The sequence below is a fragment of the Leopardus geoffroyi genome, chromosome E1, assembly GCF_018350155.1.
Source record: "Leopardus geoffroyi isolate Oge1 chromosome E1, O.geoffroyi_Oge1_pat1.0, whole genome shotgun sequence".
NCBI classification, from domain to species: Eukaryota; Metazoa; Chordata; class Mammalia; order Carnivora; family Felidae; genus Leopardus; species Leopardus geoffroyi.
The window spans coordinates 13,857,067-13,879,258 of record NC_059330.1 but is presented as its reverse complement, the minus strand read 5'-3'; the positions used below and the strand labels follow the sequence as shown (position 1 = coordinate 13,879,258).

The 22,192-nt window shown below is 44.1% G+C and overlaps 1 protein-coding gene across 12 annotated transcripts in view; it reads left to right on the top strand.

Annotated features, from left to right (window-relative positions):
- RAP1GAP2 (RAP1 GTPase activating protein 2) overlaps positions 1-22,192 on the top strand; it is a 225,711-nt gene that overhangs the window by 169,912 nt on the left and 33,607 nt on the right. For all 12 annotated transcript variants that reach the window (XR_006714770.1, XM_045487735.1, XM_045487740.1 and 9 more), the window contains 6 exons: positions 6-109; positions 10,617-10,695; positions 11,478-11,531; positions 13,983-14,066; positions 19,649-19,749; positions 22,030-22,159. Coding sequence is in view for 11 of the 12 variants with exons in the window: in XM_045487735.1 (XP_045343691.1) it covers positions 6-109; positions 10,617-10,695; positions 11,478-11,531; positions 13,983-14,066; positions 19,649-19,749; positions 22,030-22,159 (552 nt within the window). In the remaining variant the exon portion in view is untranslated. The remainder of the gene's footprint in view (positions 1-5; positions 110-10,616; positions 10,696-11,477; positions 11,532-13,982; positions 14,067-19,648; positions 19,750-22,029; positions 22,160-22,192) is intronic.

The following is a 22,192-nucleotide window of genomic DNA, read 5'->3' as shown; positions in this document are numbered from 1 at the left end:
TCTAGGATCACCTAAACTTTTACTGTACTGGCAGCAGCTTGGGGAACTTGCTCCTGTCCGTCAAGTATGAGGAGGCAGAGGGCATTGAGTACCTTCGGATCATTCTCAGGTGGGGCTGCTGCACCTTTGGAGGCCACGCCTCTAGTGGCAGGGACCCAGAAATACCAGTCTGACCAGTCTGGTCTGGGTGTGTGTGTGGGGTGGGGGGGTGGGGAACAGACTGGCTGGAATCCTGGGGCTCTGTTGAGTTGCTAAGCAAGGAGACCAGGTGTTTATGCCAGCCGGCCAACTGTGGGAGTCAAAGTGGTATCCTAGTCTCAAGGTCACCTAGACCATACCCCCACCTGCCTTTCTGTCTGGCTGGGACCGTGGCTCTGAAGAATTTTGGAAGGGAAAATAGAGATGGTTCTTTCTGCTGAGATACAACTCCAAATCGCCCTGGGAGAGGGTTTGCCAGAGCACCGCTTGTGGCGTGCATCCAGTCGGGAAGATAGATCCCAAAGCATCTGTGTGTGTGTGCAGGGTTCCCTGAGATGGAAAGTGGTCACAGCGGGAGCACTGATTTACAGCTAAGCCATGGTACCTCTCTCCTCAGGGGCAGGATCTGGGACTGGTTTCTGTTTTGTTCAACTAACATGTTTTGTAAAACCCCCTCTGTACCGGGGAGTGTGATAGGTGCCGGGATGCAATGATGGCTGAGTTGTGGTCTGTTTTCTGAAGGCTTATCGTCTAGTAGAAAAAAGCAGAGGATTTTACTATGTGTCACAGGTATTATGCACAGGATGCTGTGGGAGCACAGAGAGTCTGTATCTTATTTATCTCTGCCCCTGGTGGGCTGGTGGAGAAGCCTAGAAGGCCAAGTGTTAGTGCTTAGCAGAGTGCTGTGAACCTGTCAAGCTCCCAGTCCATATTCGTTGAATCTAATTGGAAGTCCTTGACGGTATTTGAAAGAAGCAGTACCATTTTTTTTTTCTGCCCAAATTTTGAGATAAATATGGGAGGGAGCAGGGGCACACAGCCGTGCTGTGGGAGAGGGGTGTGTGGGGGGGTGGTACAAGGGAGTTGTCAGCACCCATCCAGTCTTGGTTTTTTATTAAGGAAGGAAGCAGTTTTCTTTATGGAGGTTCACTTGGCTAGAAATCACATTTGCAAGGCAGGGAGAAGTTAACTAAATTGCTAGAGCAAATTTTTTGAGGGAGTAATATGTGGATCACCAACTCCAAACAGGATTTTGAACTAGGTGACTCTCTATAAAGAAAATTATTTTCTTTCTTAATAAAAATCAGACCTTGGGGTGGCTGCCTGACTCAGTTGCTTAAGTGTCCGACTTCAGCTCAGGTCGTGATCTTGTGGTTTGTGAGTTTGAGCCCCGCATCGGGCTCTGTGCTGACAGCTTGGAGCCTGGAGCCTGGAGCCTGCTTCGGATTCTGTGTCTCCTCCTCTCTCTGCCCCTCCCCTGCTCATGCTCTGTCTGTCAATAATAAATAAATGTTAAAAAAAATTTAATAAAAAAAAATAGAAATCAGACCTAAACTGGATAGGATTTCTGAGTAAGATGACAATTGAACACAAGGATCTAACACCCTTTTTCCAATACTCCAATACTGTATCTTATTTGAAATGTTGCTTCAGAACTGAAAACATGAGAAAGATGTCAGGAACACACCACACACATTGAATATTTTTTTTTACATTGACTATTTTTAAAATAATCTATGGGGCAGTTAGGACTATAATGTGGATGGTATTGAGAGTTGAGCCCCAGCTCACCTTCCTTACAGAGCAGTGTAGCATTGGGATATATGAAATTAGGAATTCTGGGGGAGTCCTGTACTCTTTAAATGTTTATTTATTGATTTTGAGAGCAAGAGAGAGAGTATGAGCAGAGGGAGGGCAGAGGGAGAGAGAGAGAGAGAGAGAGAATCCCAAGTAGGCTCTGTGCTGTCAGTGCAGGGCCTGACTCAGGGCTCAATCCCACAAACTGTGGTCATGACCTGAGGTGAAATCAAGAGTCAGGCGCTTAACCACCTGAGCTACCCAGGCATCCCGAGTCCTATACTCTTTAGAAGTGAGCAGGAGCCTTGGAACAGTCAGGGGTCTTTCCACATGGAACCACTTTTGTTGTTGTAGGTCAGCAGCATTTGAAATCAATCCCCTGGGGAGCCCATGAGCAATCTCAAATGTGGCTTTCCCAAATAGAAAAACCCTGGGGTGGCAGGGAGAAGCCATACACCAGCTAGGAAGTTGGACAATCATTAATCTCACTTGGAGTGATGGCCAGGCCAAATTGAAAACCAGACATAAGAAAATTGGCCCTACAGCTTTAGAAGCTTTACCAGACACAAAGAAGAAATTATGCAGAGGTGACATTCCCCTGCTGGCAGTGACTCCTGTCCCAGCTTCTTCCTCATTCTTTGTAGGATTCTGGATTATTTAATTGATGCCTTAAAACAACTAGCTCTCCAGCCTAAAATCTGAGAAGTGTATTCTGACAGCTTCTGTATGTGCTATGAAGGTAGCCAAGAAGAATCTATCCACAATTGGAAATGAATAACAAGTCTGAGTCAATTTCTTCTTTTTTAAGTTTGGATATAAAGAAGTAGGGGAGGAAAAAAACGCCTCACAGGTTGGTGAAAGGAAAGATTCTGCATCTAAAAAGGCATACCCTAGCATTTAGAAGGTAGGGACTAACTAAATTTTAGAAAGGATTATTTACTACAGAAAGCCAACCAGATTTAGATATCTATTAACTTTGTATTTTCAGGGGCGCCTGGGTGGCGCAGTCGGTTAAGCGTCCGACTTCAGCCAGGTCACGATCTCGCGGTCCGTGAGTTCGAGCCCCGCGTCGGGCTCTGGGCTGATGGCTCAGAGCCTGGAGCCTGTTTCCGATTCTGTGTCTCCCTCTCTCTCTGCCCCTCCCCCGTTCATGCTCTGTCTCTCTCTGTCCCAAAAATAAATAAACGTTGAAAAAAAAAAACAAACAAAACAACTTTGTATTTTCAGCAAACTTCCAGAAAAAATAAACCATATGAAAAAAATACAAAAGATAAAGTAAGGTGACAGAATGACATGAAAGAGTTGCTGGTAAATTAAAGAAAGAACATAAGAAAACTAAAAATGGCCAAAAATTTTTTAAGTTTATTTTCTACATTTGTTTATTTTTGATAGAGATGGAGCATAAGTGGGGGAGGGGCAGAGAGAGAAGGAGACACAGAATCCAAAGCAGGCTCCAGGCTCTGAGCTGTCAGCACAGAACCTGACGTGGGGCTTGAACTCACAAACCGTGAAATCATGACCTGAGCCGAAGTTGGACGCTTAACCGACTGAGCCACCCAGGCACCCCTGCCAAAAAGAATTTTAAATGAGGGGCACCTGGGTGGCTCAGCTGGTTGAGCATCTGACTTCAGCTCAGGTCATGATCTCATGGTTCATAAGTTCAAGCCCCGCATTGGGCTCTGCGCTGACAGTGCAGAGCCTGCTTGGGATTCTCTCTCTCTTTCTCTCTGTCTCTCTTCCCTACCCCGCTTGCTCTGTCTCTCTTTCTCTCTCTCAAAATAAATAAACTTAACAAAAATTAAAAAGAATTTTAAATGATATTAGAAGCAGTAAAGAGAAGAATCTACTTTATGGAAAGCCCAGTTACTAATAATGAGAGCAAGCTTTCACATAATTCAGAGGAAAACACAGAAACTCTAAAATGATGAGCAAATTATAATAAATGTGGGGAATAGTGAGCAGGAATTAAGTTTGTGGATAATTGATGTTCTTAAACTAATTGAAGATTTAAATCTGCAGATTAAAATGGCTCACCCAATATCAGATGAAGTCAATGAAAGGAAACTAATAGCTGGACATATTTTGATGAAAATGTAATATTCCATGGATATAAAATCACTATTAGAATGAAAACATTCCTAAATAAAGGAAGATAAAACGTTAACATCTAGCAAAAGATAGAACATAAAGGAACATGAATAAATATAATAGAAGTCTGAATACATGTAATATATAATAAATATAAATGAGTTAAATTTCACTATTAAACAGCAAAGATTCTCAGTGTGAGTCATGCCTCCACTGCCCCCCACCCCCACTAATGGATCAATCTATGTATCTTTATTTTATTAAAGAAAGTAATTCAGTATATTTAAAAAGAAAAGTGTTGAGAAAAAGTTATAACAAATACAAAAGGGTAGAGTTGCAATATTAATATGAAAAAGTAGAATTTGAGGAAAAAAGCAGTCAGTATGACAAAAAGGGCTATTGCCTATTCATAAAAAATAAAGCCTTGTTTAATCAAGGCTTAATATGTGCCGGACATTCTCCAGGGGTAGGGCTAATGTAAGGAATAAGCTCATCTCTTATTACCTGGCTACAGAAAACATTCACTACATGTTAGGTATTCTTATTCTTGTTTTTATTCTCACTCATCTTCTTATGGACCTGGATTGTTTTAGATCCAAAGATAGATGGTATGGCAGAACTGAAAAAAGTTTATAAGAGCTTGAATGTGGAGTGTGTGTCTGAATGTATATATGTGTGTGAGGGTGTGTAAGGTTGAGGGCTCATGCTAGAGAGGTAAGAAAAAGCTAAATCACGTATGGACTATGTCTAGGAACTTAGATTTTATTCTGTGAGCCAAAGGAGAGCTCCTGAAAGGAGAGTATCATGATATGATGTGCATTGTAGAGTGGTCACTGGCTAGATTAAGGGGAATGTCTTGGAGGGAAGGCAAGGCTAGAGGCAGGAAGATGAATCAAGAGGGTGCTGTGATGAGTCAGGTGATTATCATGTGACTATACAGGCCACCTGGTTGCAGAATGTGAATGCTGCCTCCAGTACTGTGCAAACCAACAACCTGATGGAGCTGAACCAGGGTGACTTGCACTGAGGATAGAGGAAAATGGGTGGAAAGTTCCAAAACACCCAGAGAAATTGACATTAAGAAAGACAGCTGAAAACATCAACAAATGAAAGCTGGATTTACTGCTGATGAAATGCAAGTAATGGTACACTTTCAAAATGACTTATATCTGAAAAAGGTAAAGAATGAATAGCATCTATAAACAGGATAATAAATTATGATACAGTCCATGAGTGGATACACATGGGTACAAAAAGAAAACAATTGGAATTATTGAAAAAAATAGTTGAAATAAAAAAACTCAATACAGGAGAGCCTGGGTGGCTAAGTTGGTTAAGCATCTGACTCTTTTTTTTTTTTTTAATGTTTATTTATTTCGGAGACAGAGAGAGACAGAGCATGAGTGGGGAGGGGCAGAGAGAGAGGGGGACACAGAATCCGAAGCAGGCTCCAGGCTCTGAGCTGTCAGCACAGAGTCTGACGCGGGGCTCAAACTCACAGACCGTGAGATCATGACCTGAGCTGAAGTCGGACGCTCAACCGACTGAGCCACCCAGGTGCCCCAGCACCTGACTCTTGATTTTGGCTCAGGTCATGATCTCGCGGTTTGTGAGATTGAGCCCTGTGTCAGGTTCTGTGCTAACAGCTTGGGATTCTCTCTCTCCCTCTCTCTGCCCCTCCCCTGCTCGCTCTCATGTTCCCTCCCCCCCCCTCTCAAAATGAACCCTGAGAAACAAACAAAAAGTAAACCCCCAAAACAAAAAACTCAACACATGGGATAAAATCTGGTCTAATATAATGTATTCAGAATCAAAGAGTGTATCCATGAATTGGAAGATAGTCTTGAAGAATTCGTCCAGAGCGCAGCACAGCTCTAGGATAGAATATATAAAAAAGAAGGAGGCTATGTGGATAATAGACTGATAGGTCCCAGCACTTGTCTTAGAGTTTCAGAGGAAAGAATAGAGAAGCCAGTGGAGAAGAGATATCCAAAGAAATAATGGCTGAGAATATTTCAGAATTGAAGAAAGCACACACTGTGGTGCTGAGTATGATTTTAAAACAAAACAGTACTACTGGACACATTGAAGTGGAACATTGGAACATCGGAGAGAAAGAAAAAAATTTTAAGCTGCCTAAGGATAAAGACACTCATCTATGAAGTAGCGACAACCAGGTTGTGATCAGACTTCCTATCAGTTATGGGACTCTAGGACAGTATCTTTAAAACGTTGGAGGAAAGAAAGAAAGGAAAGAAAGAAAGAAAGAATCCTTTAATCTAAAGTTCTATATCGAGAAAAGCTATCTGCAAAGACAAAATAAAACTGTTTTCAGATTCCCCCGAAAGAATGACTAAAGGATGTCCTTCAGCCAGAAGAAAAGAGAAACTGAAAGAAAAGATGCAACTAAAAAGTGGCAAGAAATAGGTAAACTGTGTTGATACATTTAATTACCGATGGGGAAAAAAGAGGCTTGAACTAAATTAATAAACAAAAGTAGGAAAGACAACGGGGAGGGAAGAGTTCAATGGTTGCTGTTTCCTTTTCCCTCCTCAGGAGAGAGAGAGTAAGGAAGTGCAGAGTTTGTTGGGAAAATGTATACATGTCTGTATTGGAAGTTATAGAAATACAATCTATAGCTCAAATTAGCAGAGGGATAAAAAGAGAATTAAAAATTTTTAAATTAAACTCAAGGCAGGAAAGGAGGAATTTTAAAAAGGAAAGAAAGCACAGAGTAATAGAAAACACAAAATAGTAGAAATCATTCCAAGTACACTAGTGATCACAATAAATATAAATAGACTAAATTAGCATATGAATGTACTAGACTATCAGATTGGATGAAAAATACAGCTATATTTCTTTTTTTCCTCTTTGCCATCTTTTTTAAAATTCAGTTTTTAATTTTAATTCCAATACTGTTAACATACAGTGTTCTATTAGTTTCAGGTGTATGATGCAGTGATTCAACAATGCTATACATTACTCGGTACTCATCATGATAAATGTACTTTTAATCCCCATCACCTATTTTCACTCATGCCTGTACCCACCTTCCCTCTGGTAATCATCAGTTTGTTGTCTATAGTTAAGAGTCTCTTTCTTGGTTTCTCTCTCGCGCTCTCTCTTTTCCTCTTTGCTCAATTGTTTTATTTCTTAAATTCCACATGTGAGTGAAATCCTATGGTATTTGTCTTCCTCTGACTTATTTCACTTAGCATTGTACTCTCCAGCTCCATCCATGTTAACTGCAAATGGCAAGAATCCATTTTTTTTATAGTTGAATAATATTCCTGTGTGTGTGTGTGTGTGTGTGTGTGTGTGTGTGTGCGCGCGTGCGCGCGCACCACATCTTCTTTATCCATTCATCTATGGATGGACACTTGGGCTGCTTCCATAATTTGGCTGTTGTAAATAATGCTGCAGTAAAATAAGGGTGCATCCCTTTGAATTAGCGTTTTTGTATTTTTTGGGTAAATACCCAGTAATGCAATTGATTCCTGGATTGTAGGGTAGTGGGTATATTTTCCTTTAAAGTTTTTTTGTTATTATTATTTTTAGGGGGAGAGAGAGTGGGGGAGGGCAGAGGGAGGGAGAGAGAGAGAATCTTAAGCAGGCTGCACGCCAGGTATGGAGCCTGACATGGGGCTCAGTCTCACGATGGTGAGATCATGACCTAAGCCAAAATCAAGAGTTGGTTGCCAACCAGCTGAGCCATCCAAGTGCACCCCCCCTTTTTTTTTTTAAAGTTTATTTATTTATTTTTGAGGGAGAGGGAGAGAGTATGTCCAAATGGGGAAGGGGTAAAGTGAGAGGGAGAGAGAGAGAGTCCGAAGCAGGCTCTGTGCTGTCATCGCAGAGCTGGACGTGGGGTCGCCCTCACAAACTGTGAGTTCATGATCTGAGCCAATACCAAGAGTTGGGCGCTTAACCAACTGAGCCACCCAGGTGCCCCAAGCTATATTTTTCTTATAAGAGACATACGTAAAGAAAAGCAATATCGAAAGATTTAAAATAAAGAAATGGAAAAAGATATGCTGGAAAAATACTAACCAAGAAAAGTGATGTAGCAACATTAAAATCAGACAAAATGGGGTTTCAGAAAAAAAAAGCATTGGTAGGGATAAAGAGAGTGTACTCCTTTGTAACTTGTCCTGATGTTTCCTGCTGTGTGGAGGGAACATTTCTGTGTAACATCCCTGGCTCTCTCTGCCTTGTCTGATAGATGAGTTTGGGAACAAGAACTTGAAGTATGTAGCCCTGGTTTTTCCTTTTTCTCCTGCTCAGAGCTAGTTGCCCTCAGGGTGCTCCCTCTGCCCCTCTGTGCTGAAAGGCCCACCTGGGCAGGCCCCTACAGAGGAGGCTTGCCTCTTGCCCAGCACTGCCTGTGACCTGGTGGATAATCCTGGGGGTCATTTAGGAGACTTCCTAATTCATCTTCACACTAAGCCGGGTGGCCTTTATCAGTAACAAAGGAGTTATTTTGACTTCCAGCTGCCTTACCCTTAATTTTTTTGTTTCTGAATCTGTTCATTACCTGGGCAGAGAAATATGCCCGTTCCTGGACCCATGGAGGGCTCAGCTCCCATGATGATAAAGAGAACAGTCCACCCAGAAGATCTAACAGTCATGAAGTTGTACTTAGCAATATAGTCTTGAATTTAGAAAGGCAAAAACTGATGGGAATATAAGGAATCAACAAATGCTCAGCTCTAGTGGGAAATTTCAGTAACATCTTCCACACTTCCATGGACCAAGCTGACAACAATTGTAAGGATATAGAAGATTTGAACAATGCAGTTAACAAATCTGATTTTGTAACATACATTCCCTAATTCAACCACAACAGCAAAAACAACACTGTTTTTAAGCCCAACGTAGAACCTGAAAAATGTCTGTGTATCAAGTTAACGAATTTAAAATAACATACAGATTATGTTCCGTGAATATAAGAAAATTAAGTTAGAAATCAACAATTAAAATACTGAAGGAAAATATCATACATTTAGAAAGTTAAAAAAAAAGAAGAAAATCCTTTAAATAACTCATGGGCTAAAGAGGAAATCACAACAGAACTGACAAAATATTTAGAACTGAATGACAATGAAAATACTACCTATCAATGTGCGGGATGCAGTTCAAGTGGTACTTAGAGAAAGATATATAGTTTTAACTGCATTTGTGAAAAAAGAAGAAAGATTAACTGTAGGCATGCAAATCAGGAAGTTAGAAAAAGAATAGTAGGGAAAAAAACCCCAAGAAAATAGGAGGCAGAAAATAAAAAAGACAAGAACAAGTTCAGCGAAGTAGAAAGCAACAATAAAAAGGAATAGAGACAACAAAACCCAAAGTTGTCTCTTTAAAAAGATTAATAAAATCGGTATACCCCATCAAGGACTGATTAAGGGTGAAAAGATACAAACAATGTTACGGCAGTGAAGGAAGGGATGCAGTTTTAAGTACAGATAAAGTTCTAAGAGAATGCCAAAACCCCTGTATATCAATGCATTGGATGGATAATTTATTTTTTAAGTGTTTATTTTGGAGAGAGCATGGGCAAGGGGAGGGGCACAGAGAGAGAGAGAGGGAGAGGGAGGGAGAGGGGCTGAGGATCCGAAGCAGGTTCTGCACTGACAGCAGAGAGCCTGATGTGGGGCTTGAGCTCACGAACCACAAGATCATGACCTTAGCCGAAGTTGGATGCTTAACCAACTGAGTCACCCAGTACCCCACATTGGATGGGTAATTATATAGAAAACATTATATAGAAAAACAAAATTGACTCAATCAGGAGTGGAAAACCTAAATATTCACTGTTAAATAACGGAATTGGTAGCCAAAAGTATCCTCCTACCAAAACCCAGCAAGCCCAGAGATTTCACAGGTGAGTTTTAGCAAAACTTTAAGGAACAGAAAATCCCTATGGTATACAAACTATTTCAAAGGATCAGAAACTCCTCAGCAATTTATGAGGCTGGGATAACCCCTTGATATCAAAACCTGAGAAGGGAAGTAAAAAAAACAAAAAAACCAAAAACCAGTGTTGCTATTGATGTGAAACTCTCAATAAAATATTAGCAAATTAAAGTCAGCAGGATATGAAAAAAACAATGCATCATAAGCAAGTGAGTTTTACCCATGGAAGGAAAAGATGGCTCAACAGAAATATAATCTACCGGGTTAACAGATTAAAAACCATATGACTGTCTCAGCAGATGCAGAAAAGCATTCAGTAAAATTCAACACTTTCTTAATGTGCTAAATGAATCAGGGAACAGGCTAAATTTAGAGTCTTACGGTAAATCCCTTTATAAAGCAACTTTCATCCCATTTATATTTTGAGTAAATCCAGACTTTCAAGTCTTAGATTTTCTTTTCATAAGAGGCTCTATCACATGTGAGAGCACACGTGTATCCAGAAGCTGTGCCCAGTTCTTTGGGAGAACACACGTCCCACAACAACCCCAAAAATCATGGTGAATTTGAAGGCGACTATTTGCATTTCCCGTATCTCAGGCAGGTTCTTTAAGTGTCCTCCTCCTCCAGGATAATGACAAGATTCCATTTTCCCACCATTTGGGTGTAGCACCCAACTCGTGGGTTGGGTGAAATGCAGCAGGTCTGACTGTAGGGAGACACCGAGCGAATGTACCTTGTGGCCTGGTGTGATCTCAGGCACCATCTCAAGCCCCTTTCCTAATGGACTCCCTTTCTTGTGGACACATTTTTCTCACCCTCATTCACATGTGCAGGTCCAAAGTGAAGACTGTGCATGAGCGGATCCCCTTGGCTGGCCTGAGCAAGTTGCCCAGCGTCCCTCAGATTGCAAAGGTAAAAACCAACCCCTGTGAGAAGGTGGCTTCCTCTTTTAGCCCAGGGCTGGGGTGGGGGTGCAGGCTTGTCCTGAGAGGGCTCTGGCCTTAGAGAGGGGAAGGCCACTACACTCTTTGGCCCTTGACTGCATGGATGGCGCGGGGAAGGCTGTTGGCAGATGCCCTCATCTTCCCTGCAACCTCCCCATCTCATCCTCGCAGCTGATGCTGCTCATGGTCTCTGCCCCAAGTTCACAGCCAGTTCAGGGGACCAGAGAAATGGGAAGACAGGACTGGCTATGGAGAGTGCTGTAGGACTTGAGAGGAGGAAGGGGTGGGGTGGCCAGGTAGCCTTCCCAGAAGAGGAGAGATGGACTGACTGGTGGATAGCCAGGCTATTGGTCCAGATAGAGGACCCCCTCAAGGAAGGAGCTGTTAATCAGCTGGCGGCGGGGCCCATGTCACTATTCTGGAATACTGGGAACTTGAGAACTGAGTCAGCGAAGTGGAGTGAGAAGGATGGTCAGTTGGGTTGGGTTGGGTTGGACCCACCCGATGAGAGCGGGAATGCCAGGCAGAATTGTGCCGAATGCCTTCTGTGGCCTCATTTCACCGGGAAACCTCAGGAAGGCTAGTCAGGTTTCCTGGCCACACGTTAGGGAGCAGAACCAGGACTCAACTCCAGGCCTTCTGACCCTGCAGGTCCTGCCCTCTTGTGCCCTTCCTCTTGGTGGGCGGAGGAACCCACACGTTTTCAGTGGAAGCGGCCCCTGAACTGTGTGTCTCTCTCTTCCTGCTTAGGCTTTCTGTGATGACGCAGTGGGGCTGAAATTCAACGCTGTCCTGTACCCCAAGGTGAGGATCTTCACCTCCTCCCCCTACCCAGGGCTCTAGAGCTTGGAACAGACTTTCACACCTGTGCCTCTGTGGGATGTTCTCTGCGTGTTGCTGGGGTTTTGTTGGGGGTTTTTCCAATAAACCTCCATGTCTCCCTCTCTCCCTGCTCACTCCTTTGCAAACTGGTCCACTGGGAACCAGTCCTCAGGCATGCCCGGGTAAAGACCCACCTGAATTGGTCCCCGTCTATTGTGGAGTGGTAGACCTCTCCACATTACTCTGGTCCTATTTCCTTGGGACCAGTACTGAGGTGGGGAGTGATTCTACCTATAGCTAGAGGGCTAGCACAGGTCTGGTCTGCCATCATGGAGGTTGAGGGTGGCAGATGGCAGAACCCCACTGAGAAATAAAAGGCCAGATCATGGCTCCCCATTGCCAGTGTTACTGCAGCTCTGAGGCCTTACGAGCCCCTGCCCGGCCCTAGTTAATAGACTGGCTGGTTCTCTGTTATCAGTTTCCTTAGGATTGGCCCGGTCTTGACCCCAGTTATGATGTGGGGGTGGGAGTGGGCAGAGGAGCAATAATAACTTAACAAACCAACAAATCCACTCAAGAACAATTATGGCATGACAGGACTTAAATCACTCACGCACAGTGAATTGCTTTAAATTGGCCACAGGAAGAGGGCCAGTGTACTGAGCGCCTCCTCACGAGCCTGCAGGGCCCGGGAGTGGAAACAGAGCTGTGCAGTGAGTGCTGACACCGGGGCAGCTGAGGCTTACTGAGGCTGGTTCAGTCCATTCCCCGAGTCCCACTTCTGATAGCTAGGGACCATGAGGTGAGATGTTTGGCGGGGAAGAGAGGCCCTGTCCTGGCTGAGACCTCCAGAACGCCCTGGAACAAACGCCTTGAATGTTCACGGTGGGGCTTGACACCATTTATCCCTGTGCAGTGGCTGAGTTAATGACAGGGTCCTCTCCTGCCCAGAGAATGTGCCAGAGCCCTTCTCTCAGACACCTCTTGTTAGCCTGAGCATCTGCAGGCACTTACCAGTGCCCTCCACCGAACTCTGTCGCTCCGAGTGCCCTCCCTCTTGTAATTAAAGCTGAATTAGTGAGGTTTAACCACACATTAAAGCCCCATCCTAAAGGCCTAGCTTAACCACAAGTTTGGCAATTTTTGTCATCGAATCCTATCCACTGAGAGAACCCAGCGACGCTCATGTGCACGGGTCTCTCTGTAACTTGGAAAGCCTCCAGCTCTGGTGATCGTGGAAGAGCCGCTGTATTTTCGTGTTTTCTATATTTGAAGCGCTGCTTGGTCCAGCTGCGGTGTTCATCTGGCCGAGATGTGTGCAAGGTTTTAAAATCCACCGGGTTGAGAATGTTCCTTGGAAGGTCTCCACGGCTGGATGCCTCTTCCCTGGCAGGACAGCTGCTCTTCACCTTTGACTCATTCCGTGCGGGAGTGGGGTCCCCCTCTGGGCTTGGGCAGCAGTGCTGTTCCACGGGGAGCTGGGAAGTGTCCATTTCCTCAGGCAGCTGAGAGCCTCAGTGGCTCACGTATGCTAGCCGACAGTCACGCCTTGTTCTTCCTGTTGTATAACACACGGTCAGTTCCCTCCTTTTTACTGCAGGGACTATCCCAGTAACTATCCCAGTAACACCCAGATCTCCCCTTTCCTAACAAGCTGGTTCAGCTCTAATCTTTCTGGAGGATTACATTGATGGTGATGATGATAGCTGCTCTGTGCTCAGCACTTTATGTGCTTGGTCTGATTGAATCTTAACAACCACACGTCTCCATTTAATGGATGAGGAAACTGAGGCCCAGAGAAGTAAAGTGGCATGCTCAGGGCTATACAGGTAAAAGCAGTGGGTTCAAGATCTAGAGTTTGTGCTTCTGAGCCCTGGATACCAGCTCTGAAGCAAAACAGAAAATTAGATAGAACCAATGCTTGGGGTTCTTTTTTAAAATTTTTTCCCCCCTCTTTGCATATTGTAATAGGGCTGTATGTTCCTCCTTAGAGGCCTTTCATTTGATGGGTAAGAGGGATTGAAGTCTAGGCATAAGCAGTGCCTTGCTCAAAATCATACTGCTGATCAGAGGTGTAATTAGAGCCAGCATCTTCCTCACTGACCACTTTTGGGGTCCTGGCTTCACTTTTTACACCACAGCTAAGGCACTGGAGTAAGTCCCGTTCCTTGAGTCCTGCTGGGTTCCCCGTGTGCCCAGATCTTGGCCTGCAGATCTGGATGGGAATGGAATGGTGATCCAGAAGTTTGGCCGCGCTGGGGGAAGCCTGGTTCTGGGAAGTAGGTGTAACTTCTGGCTTCACCCTTTGTCTCCCTCCATATTCACGGATGTCTCACGCTGGGGGGCGTATTCTCCACCAAAATGGGTGCTTCCCCATCTGTTTGCCTCTGAGTTAATAAACAATCTGATTTTTTTCTCCCCACATTTTCCCAGGCCTCCCAAATGATTGTGTCCTATGATGAGCACGATGTCAACAACACATTCAAATTTGGGGTCATTTATCAAAAAGCCAGGCAGGTAAGCACCACACATCTGTACTGGTCGCCATATGGCGTCGATTCTCCCTGGGGACGCTTCGCCTCCCCCAAGCACAGGAGCCCTGCGGCAGGGTCTTACACGTGCCGGATACAACAGCCACCTTTCACATAGGAATTAGGCTGGAGGTGACAGAATCGCCAAGGCGGGCTGCTTCTCACAAGGAGGCCTGCAGATCCTTTAAACGGTAATATAGTTTTCCATACAGTAAATTTGACTTCTTCCTGGCGGCTCCCCTCAACTGGGGGCTGTGTTGTCACAAGAAAAATCAGACTGGGTCGGGGCGGGGACGGATCAACACAAGCTGCTTTCTCCTTGCTTGTCCTTCTCCCAGCTGGGAGTTAGCTTTTTCTCCCAGAACTTCCTTAGATTGCTGGGGCATGGCGTGCCTCTCTTCCCGCTCTGAGTTCAGCCATGTCAGGCTGGTTGCTGGAGATCAACCGCAGTGGAAGTATTTACGCCGTGGAAATCGGCAAACCAGGGCTTCCGTTTTCCCTCGCTGGAAAAGTGGTGATTGAAAAATATATCAGTACACCACTGCTCATGCCCCTCGGTCTCTTGTAGCACTTATATGCTGCCTTGGGGTTAGTTGATCAGAGCGATTCTCAAAGTATGTTCCGTGAGGCACTAGCCTGGTGAGGTACTCTGTGAACAAATGACTCGTGGGGGTGGGGCAGTTGTGTGGGAACATTTTACAGGCTCTAAGAACCCCCAAGGTAAAGAGCTTTTATAAATTTGTTGAACTCAGTGTTTCCCATACTTATCTGACCACAAGACCACAAACTTCCCATCTTGTCTACCGTGAACATTTATTAACATCCTGAGCAGTGGTCTTTGAACACACCCGTGTTTCCTCACCTAGGTTGTATGAAAGAAGGTTCCACAGGTTCCAAGGTTCATCTTGGTATCATCTAAGGGCCTAGCATGGTGATTTTATAGAAATACTCATAACTTTTTTGCTGTGTGAAATAATGGACAAAAGTTTTGATGCTCTTATGGTACATTGATAGTATCTTTCAGTATTATCTGTGGGGTTTTTTTGTTTTGTGTGTGTGTGTGTGTGTGTGTGTGTGTGTGTGTGTGTGTGATGATGTCTTTCTTGCCTAGATGATAGCTGACTTCCTTGTGTGAGGATATTAGACCACGAGAGACATGTGTTTGCTTAAAAACATTCTAATTAAGTAAAGAGTTTAGGAGCTGAAAGGCCAACATGGATGAATCTTATAATTGGAAGGAGATTATTCAGGTAGCTGCTCTAATTATTTTTCCATATTGCATATTTATTTTGTACAGCTCTGCTAATACACCCCCCCCCCTCAATTAAAGTTCTTCACTTGTGAAATTTACCATAGCAGATCTCATCGGGTGATTACAATCCAGTGTTCCAGCAAAATTATAATTACTGAACATTAACCATCCACCTCTGAGAAGGAGTCTGTATATTGTTTATTTACCTGATGCTGCTGAGCCAAGGTGGAGGCATGTGGGGAGATAAAAGTCTTTTTTTTTTTTTAAGACTTTTTAAAAAGTTGTTTTGCAAACCTATATTTGCAGGGCAGTTAGTACAAACATTTGTTGCACGATAGCTCTGTGCTGTTCTTAGGATATAAGCAAGTCCCATCTGATTCTCCCATCTGTCTGGCACTGTGCTAAGTGCATTGGGGGATACGGTGATGACTAACACCCCCTCCCTCAGTGCATGGTCAAACTCACAGCCAGGGTAAAAATGAAGACAATGCTAATACCAGGCTACCTGTAAATCCTAGAGAGAGGTGCATCCCCCAAGTACATAAGCTGGATTGTTTTCCAGTACGAGATGTCTATTGCCTGGAAGCAGCTCTTCTCCCACATTCTGGCCTCAGGATGCGGGGTAAACAGCATGCTGAGTCAGAGTTTGATGCCTTGGCGGCATGCTATATAGATCAGGGGTCAGCACACTTTCTGTAAAGGGCCGGATAGTTAATGTTTTAGACTTCATGAGCCATACTGTCTCTGTTGCAACTACCCAGTCCTGCCTTTGTAGTGCAAAAGCAACCATCGACAAAACTAAATGAATTGTCCTGGCTGTGTTCCAGTAAAACTTTATTTATAAAAACAGGCAGCAAGCTGGACATGGCCCAGAGGCCATAGTTTGCTGACCCCTGCTAGAGAGCGGTATTCCCCCAGCTTCAGACATTCATAAATGGCATTCAAGATCGTATTGTCTATCATATGCCTCGATTATCCTTTTTTCACGCCTATACTATTAACTACTTAACATTTTCTTTAAAAAGTTTTTTTTTTCACCTTAAATGTCTTTCTTGTTTAAAGGAAATGTGCCACTACTCTAATTAGAAAATCGGTATCCCTTGCATGAAATGAAGGTAGTTCTAAAAAGAAATACAGAATTGTTAAAACAGAGTTATTAAAATCTAGCTAGATTCTGTTGCTTATTGAGGGCATAGAACCTGAGGTCTGCTCTTTTTTGTTACAAAGCAGGTGTTGAGGAGGTGCGGAAGGATCACCTATTAGAGACTTTCTCCTTGAAGTGGTTGTGTGTACTAGAGTTTCCTCGTATCCTCTGCAGCTGTTCATTGCTGTCCGTGGACGTTTGCAGAACATCAGCTGTTTGCCGATCCTGCCACGGTGGGCAGAGCCTGTCGGTCAGGCAGGGCCATGTGGTGTCTTATGCCTGTCATAAGTACTGGGCTTTACTACTGTTTTTAGCTTTGCTTTCTATTTTTTAAAAATCATTGAACTTTTAATTTCTAGCTATATGTAGATTGACGTGCAGTTCTAAGAAATAATACAGAGAGCTCTTGTGTATCTCTGCTCAGTTTTCCCCAAAGGTAATGTCTCATAAAACTGTAGTGCAATATTATAGGATACTGACATTGATACAGTCCTCAGACCTTGTCTAGACTTCCATAGTTTTACATGTGACCATCTGTGGGGTGTGTATGTGTGTGTGTGTATTTTGTTGTATATAATTTTTTTAATGTTTATTTATTTTTGAGAGAGAGAGAGAGAGAGAGAGAGAGAGAGACCATGCGAGTGGGGAAGGGGCAGAGAGAGGGAGACACAGAATCTGAAGCAGGCTCCAGGCTCTGAGCTGTCAGCATAGAGCCCGGCACGGGATTCAAACTCACAGAAGGTGAGATCATGACCTGAGCCCAAGTTGAATGCTTAACCACCTGAGCCACCCAGGCGCCCCTGTTGTATATAATTTTATCATGTGTGTAGGCTTCATGGTCAAGGTACAGGAGAAGTCCACCAACACAGGATTCCTGTGTGACCCCTTCATAACCCTGCCAGCCCTCCTTTCGCCTCCATGATCCCTTCCAACCTCCAGTCCTCAACCCCTGGCAACCACTAATCTATTTTCCAATTTCTAAAACTTTGTCATTTCACAAATGTTATATAAATGGAATCATATAATATATAACCTTTGGGGATTGGCTTTTTTTTCCTCAGCGAGATTCATCCAAATCCTTAAGTGTATCAATAGTGTTTATTTCTTTTCATGGCCGAATAGTATTCCATGGTATAAATATACCACAGTCTGTTTAACTGTTCACCCTTTGAGGGATAGCTGGGTGCTTTCCAGTTTGAGGCTATTATGGATAAAGCTGCTATGAACATTTGTATACAGGTTTTTGTGTGAACATAAATTTTTCATTTCTCTGGGGTAATGCTTAGGAGCATATGCTGGGTTATATGGTGATTACACATTCAGTTTTGTAAGAAGCTGCCAAACTGTTTTCTAGAGTGGTGGTTCCAGTCTGCATTCCTACCAGCAATGTATGAGTCATCCCTTTCCTCTACCTCCTTACCAGCATTTGGTGTTGTTACTATTTTTTAATTTTAGCCATTCTGATAGATGTGTAGTGATATCTCATAATGGTTTTAATTTGCATTTCCCTAATGGCGGCTAATGGTGTTGAACATCTTTTCATGTGCTTATTTGCCATCTGTGTATATCTCTTTGGGCGAAATGACTGTTTACGTCTTTTCACCATTTTCTTTTTCTTTTTCTTTTTTTTCATAAAGGTTTTATTTGAAAAAAATTTTTTTAATGTTTATTTTTGAGAGAGAGAGACAGAGCACATGCGAGGGAATAGCAGAGAGAGAGGGAGACACAGAATCCAAAGCAGGTTCCAGGCTCTGAGCTGTCAGTACAGAGCCTGACGTGGGGCTTGAACCCACAAACCACAAGATCGTGTCCTGAGCCGAAGCTGGAGGCTTAACTGACTGAGCCACCCAGGCGCCCCTATAAAGGTTTTATTTTTGAGTAATCTTTACAACTAACATGGGACTCAAACTCACAACCCTGAGATCAAGAGTCTCATGCTCTACCGACTGAGCCAGCTAGGCATCCCTCTTTTGACCATTTCCTGATTGGATTATTATTGTTATTATTAATTATTTTACTGTTCAAAAACTTTTTATAACAGCTTTACTGAGGTATAACTCACAATACCGTTCACAGTGGTTTGAGAATTAATTCTCAATAAAGTGGTTTCGAGCATATTCACATGCTTGTGAAACCATCACCACTGTCTAACTCCAGAAAATTTTCGTTAATCCCCAGAGAAACTCCATGCCCATTAGCAGTCACTCTTTCCCCATTCTCTCCAGCTCCTCTCACCACGAAGCTCCTTTCTGCCTCGAGGGATTTGCCTGTTCTGGACACTTCATGCAAATGGAATCATAACATGAGGCCTTTTATGTCTAGTTTCTTTTGCTTAACATGTTTTCAGAGTTCGTCCATGTTTCACATCCAGTACTGTGCTCCTTTGACAGAATTATGTGTTATTGTATGGACATACCACATTTCGTATATCCGTTTGTCCGCCGATGGACATTTTGGTTGTTCCCACTTTTGGGCTATTACGAAGAATGCTGCTATTAACATCCATGTACAAGTTTTTGTGTGGACTTACGTTTTCATTTTTCTTGGATATATTCTTAGGAGTAGAATTGCTGGGCCATATGGTAACTCTATGCTTAGCCTTTTGAAGAACTGCCAGACTGTTTTCCAGAGAGACAGCACCATGTTACATTCCCACCAGCCGTGTATGAGGCTTCTGATTTTTCTATATCCTCGCCAACATTTCTTGTCTTTCTTTTTGATGAGAGCCATCCAGTGGGTGTGAAGTGGTATCCCACTGTAACTTTGATTACTGCTGAGTTTTGAGAGTTCTTTGTATATTCTAGATACTAGTCCTTTGTTAGAAGTCCAACCATTAATTTTTAACTTATGGATTGGCTTTTGGTATCAACTCTAAGAATTCTTTGCTTCAGCGTGGCCTTTTATACTGACCAGCAGCATTTGTTGAAATAGAGAGACTTCAACCATCAACCCCGAGAATCCAGCTCTGTTGATTGAGCCTTTATTTGTCCTTCCTCCAGTCAAGCAGACCCACTTGTCGGCGAATGTTGGGGGATGGGGAGGAAGGAAGGAAGGAAGGAAGAAAAGGACCAGGTAGCTGGACAGCCACATTCTGTCCTTTGGCATCAAGAAGCATCAGAGGTATCAAGAAGGCCTTTCTAAACTCGTACAGCTGATTCTGTTTCTCTTTCAGACCCTGGAGGAGGAGCTATTTGGGAACAATGAGGAGAGCCCAGCTTTCAAGGAGTTCTTGGACCTGCTGGGGGACACGATCACACTGCAGGACTTCAAAGGGTGGGTTTCAGCCAAGTGATGGCTCTGCCTCCACTGATGACACCTTAGAGGAAGGGAGAGTGGAGACCGCTGAGTCTCAGAGGGTATGTGAGAGGTAAAAACATACACAAGAAACGTGGGATTATTTTTCAGCGAGTGATCAACGCTCCTCTGCATTCCTGAGGAAACGGGTGATGTGGGAGATAATCCAGAAAGGCATATTGTCTGAGAGGCACTGACATTGGCCTTCTGATAAATGATGAAACAGCTCCAGCCTCAGATTTGTCCTCCTAATTACATTTGGCTCTGACCAAGAGGGAAATGAATCCTCCTACCCTGTCACTCACCTGCCAGGTCTTCTGGAGGCCTGATGAGCCTCAGGAAAGAGGGCCCTATGTAATTTGGGGAGAAGTGGCCCATTTCAGATAATGTTTGAAAAGGTTGGATAATTAAGAGTTGGTAGAAATACGGTAATCTCCCTGGCAAGACTCCATGCAACCGTCTCTGGTTCTGCAAGTGGACAGAAAGAATACTGGGGCTATTGCTTGGAAAACTCTGGCCCTTGATTTTCCTTGACAAAGGCAACGTTTGAGAAGGGCCTTCAGGCCTGGCCCTCCTGTTCTATGCTTCGTGGCTGGCACATGGCTGAGCCCCAAGAATTCCCCACGTCAGCAGCCAAATTAACAGGATCTCCTCTAATATGTGTGAAAGCACCCAGCTCTGGGCCCCGGTGTCTAGTAGGTGTTCAGTAGTCACTTTTTTCCTCCGCCCCCTTCTCTCCTCCTCTTCCATCTTCTTTTCGCCCCTCTTCCTCTGTCTTACTCCCCCTGCAAGGTCATCACTGCCATCTGGAGCCAATCACACATGAGTTAAAATCCCACCTCCACCACTTATTGGCTCTGTGACTTTGAATAAGCTAATAACCTCCAGAAGCCTCGATTTCCTCATCTGTAAAAGGCAGATAAAGATAGTACTGACCCCACCAGGTTGTTAAGGGATTAGAATAGATAACAGCGTGTGAAGCACTTTTTATGCCACCTTCCATTGACTCTGAGATGCTATCATTGCAAGATGCATCCTGATTTTCAGAGATGTTAAAATATGAAAAAAATGTGTGCTTTAGATGAAATAGGGGTGCCTGGGTGGTTTGGTCGATTAAGCGTCCGACTTCGGCTCAGGTCACGATCCTGTGCTTTGTGGGTTCAAGCTCCGTGTCGGGCTCTGCACTGACAGCTTGGAGCCTGGAGCCTGCTTTGAGTTCCGTGTCTCCCTCTCTGTCTCTGCCCCTCCCCCGCTCATGCTCTGTCTCAGTCTGTCTCAAAAATAAACAAGCATTACAAAAATATTTTAGAATAGATGAAATAAAGTGTATTAAAGCCAGGAAGGACCCTAGAGATCATATACTTCTGTCCCCTTATTGTATAGAGAAAGGAAACTGAGACCTAGACAGACTAAGTGGTGTGCCCAAGATCATGTGCTGACTTGGTGGCCGAAGAAGGTTTAGAACCTGGAGAGCCGGACTCCTGGCCTGGTGAGCTTTCCTCCATGCCAGGCTGAGCACATTTTCTGGTTTGTATTACAGCGCGTGTGGGGACTGACATCCAGGGTCTGTTTTATTTCATTTTCTTAAAGGAACCTACATCTTCCTCTCCTTGCTGAAGAATATGATCCATGGCTAGAAGCCACATGTCTGTAAAGGAAGAGGGGCAGTTCCTGGAAGCTGTTATATAAATGGAATCATACAATATATGGTGATATAAGTTCCTTAGTATTTTTCATTCCTGCCTTTGAGGAGATAAGCAGAGAGGGGCTCCTCGGACACCTCTAGGTTGGGTGCTGCTTTTCTGGGTCCCCACATCAGGGGCTGGCTGGGTAGGAATCCAGCATCTGTCATCTCTTCAGGCTCACTCTGGATGCTTCCAATAGGATGGCTGGTTGCCCTGGCTCTGTGCTGAAGACTTTGGACATGCCTTGCAGGGAAGAAAGGCTTATGCACAGCCTTGAGGGCCACTGGCACCTGGATGACATTTGTCTTGGGATTGTGGATGGGCAGCCTCCCTTCCTATGTGACCATATGGATGTTCTGCCTTTGTTTTCAATAATAGATTGACTTACGGTTAAAACTTTAGGACTCGTCTGCCCAGAAGCACAGAGCTCCCTGCGATGCCCATATCATTCTCTCTGTGCCCTCACTCTCACATGTCTTCTCATTCATTCTCCTACCCCCCATATCCTCAGGGGAGTTTGTACCAAGAAGCCCACTTGTCCTCACCCTGCGCTCTTGCCCTGTTTTCCTGACAGTTTCCGAGGCGGCCTGGATGTGACCCACGGACAGACGGGGGTGGAATCGGTATACACGATATTCCGGGACAGGGAGATCATGTTTCACGTCTCCACAAAGCTGCCGTTTACTGAGGGAGACGCCCAGCAGGTAACCTGGTTCCAGAGGGCTTCGGGAGCATGG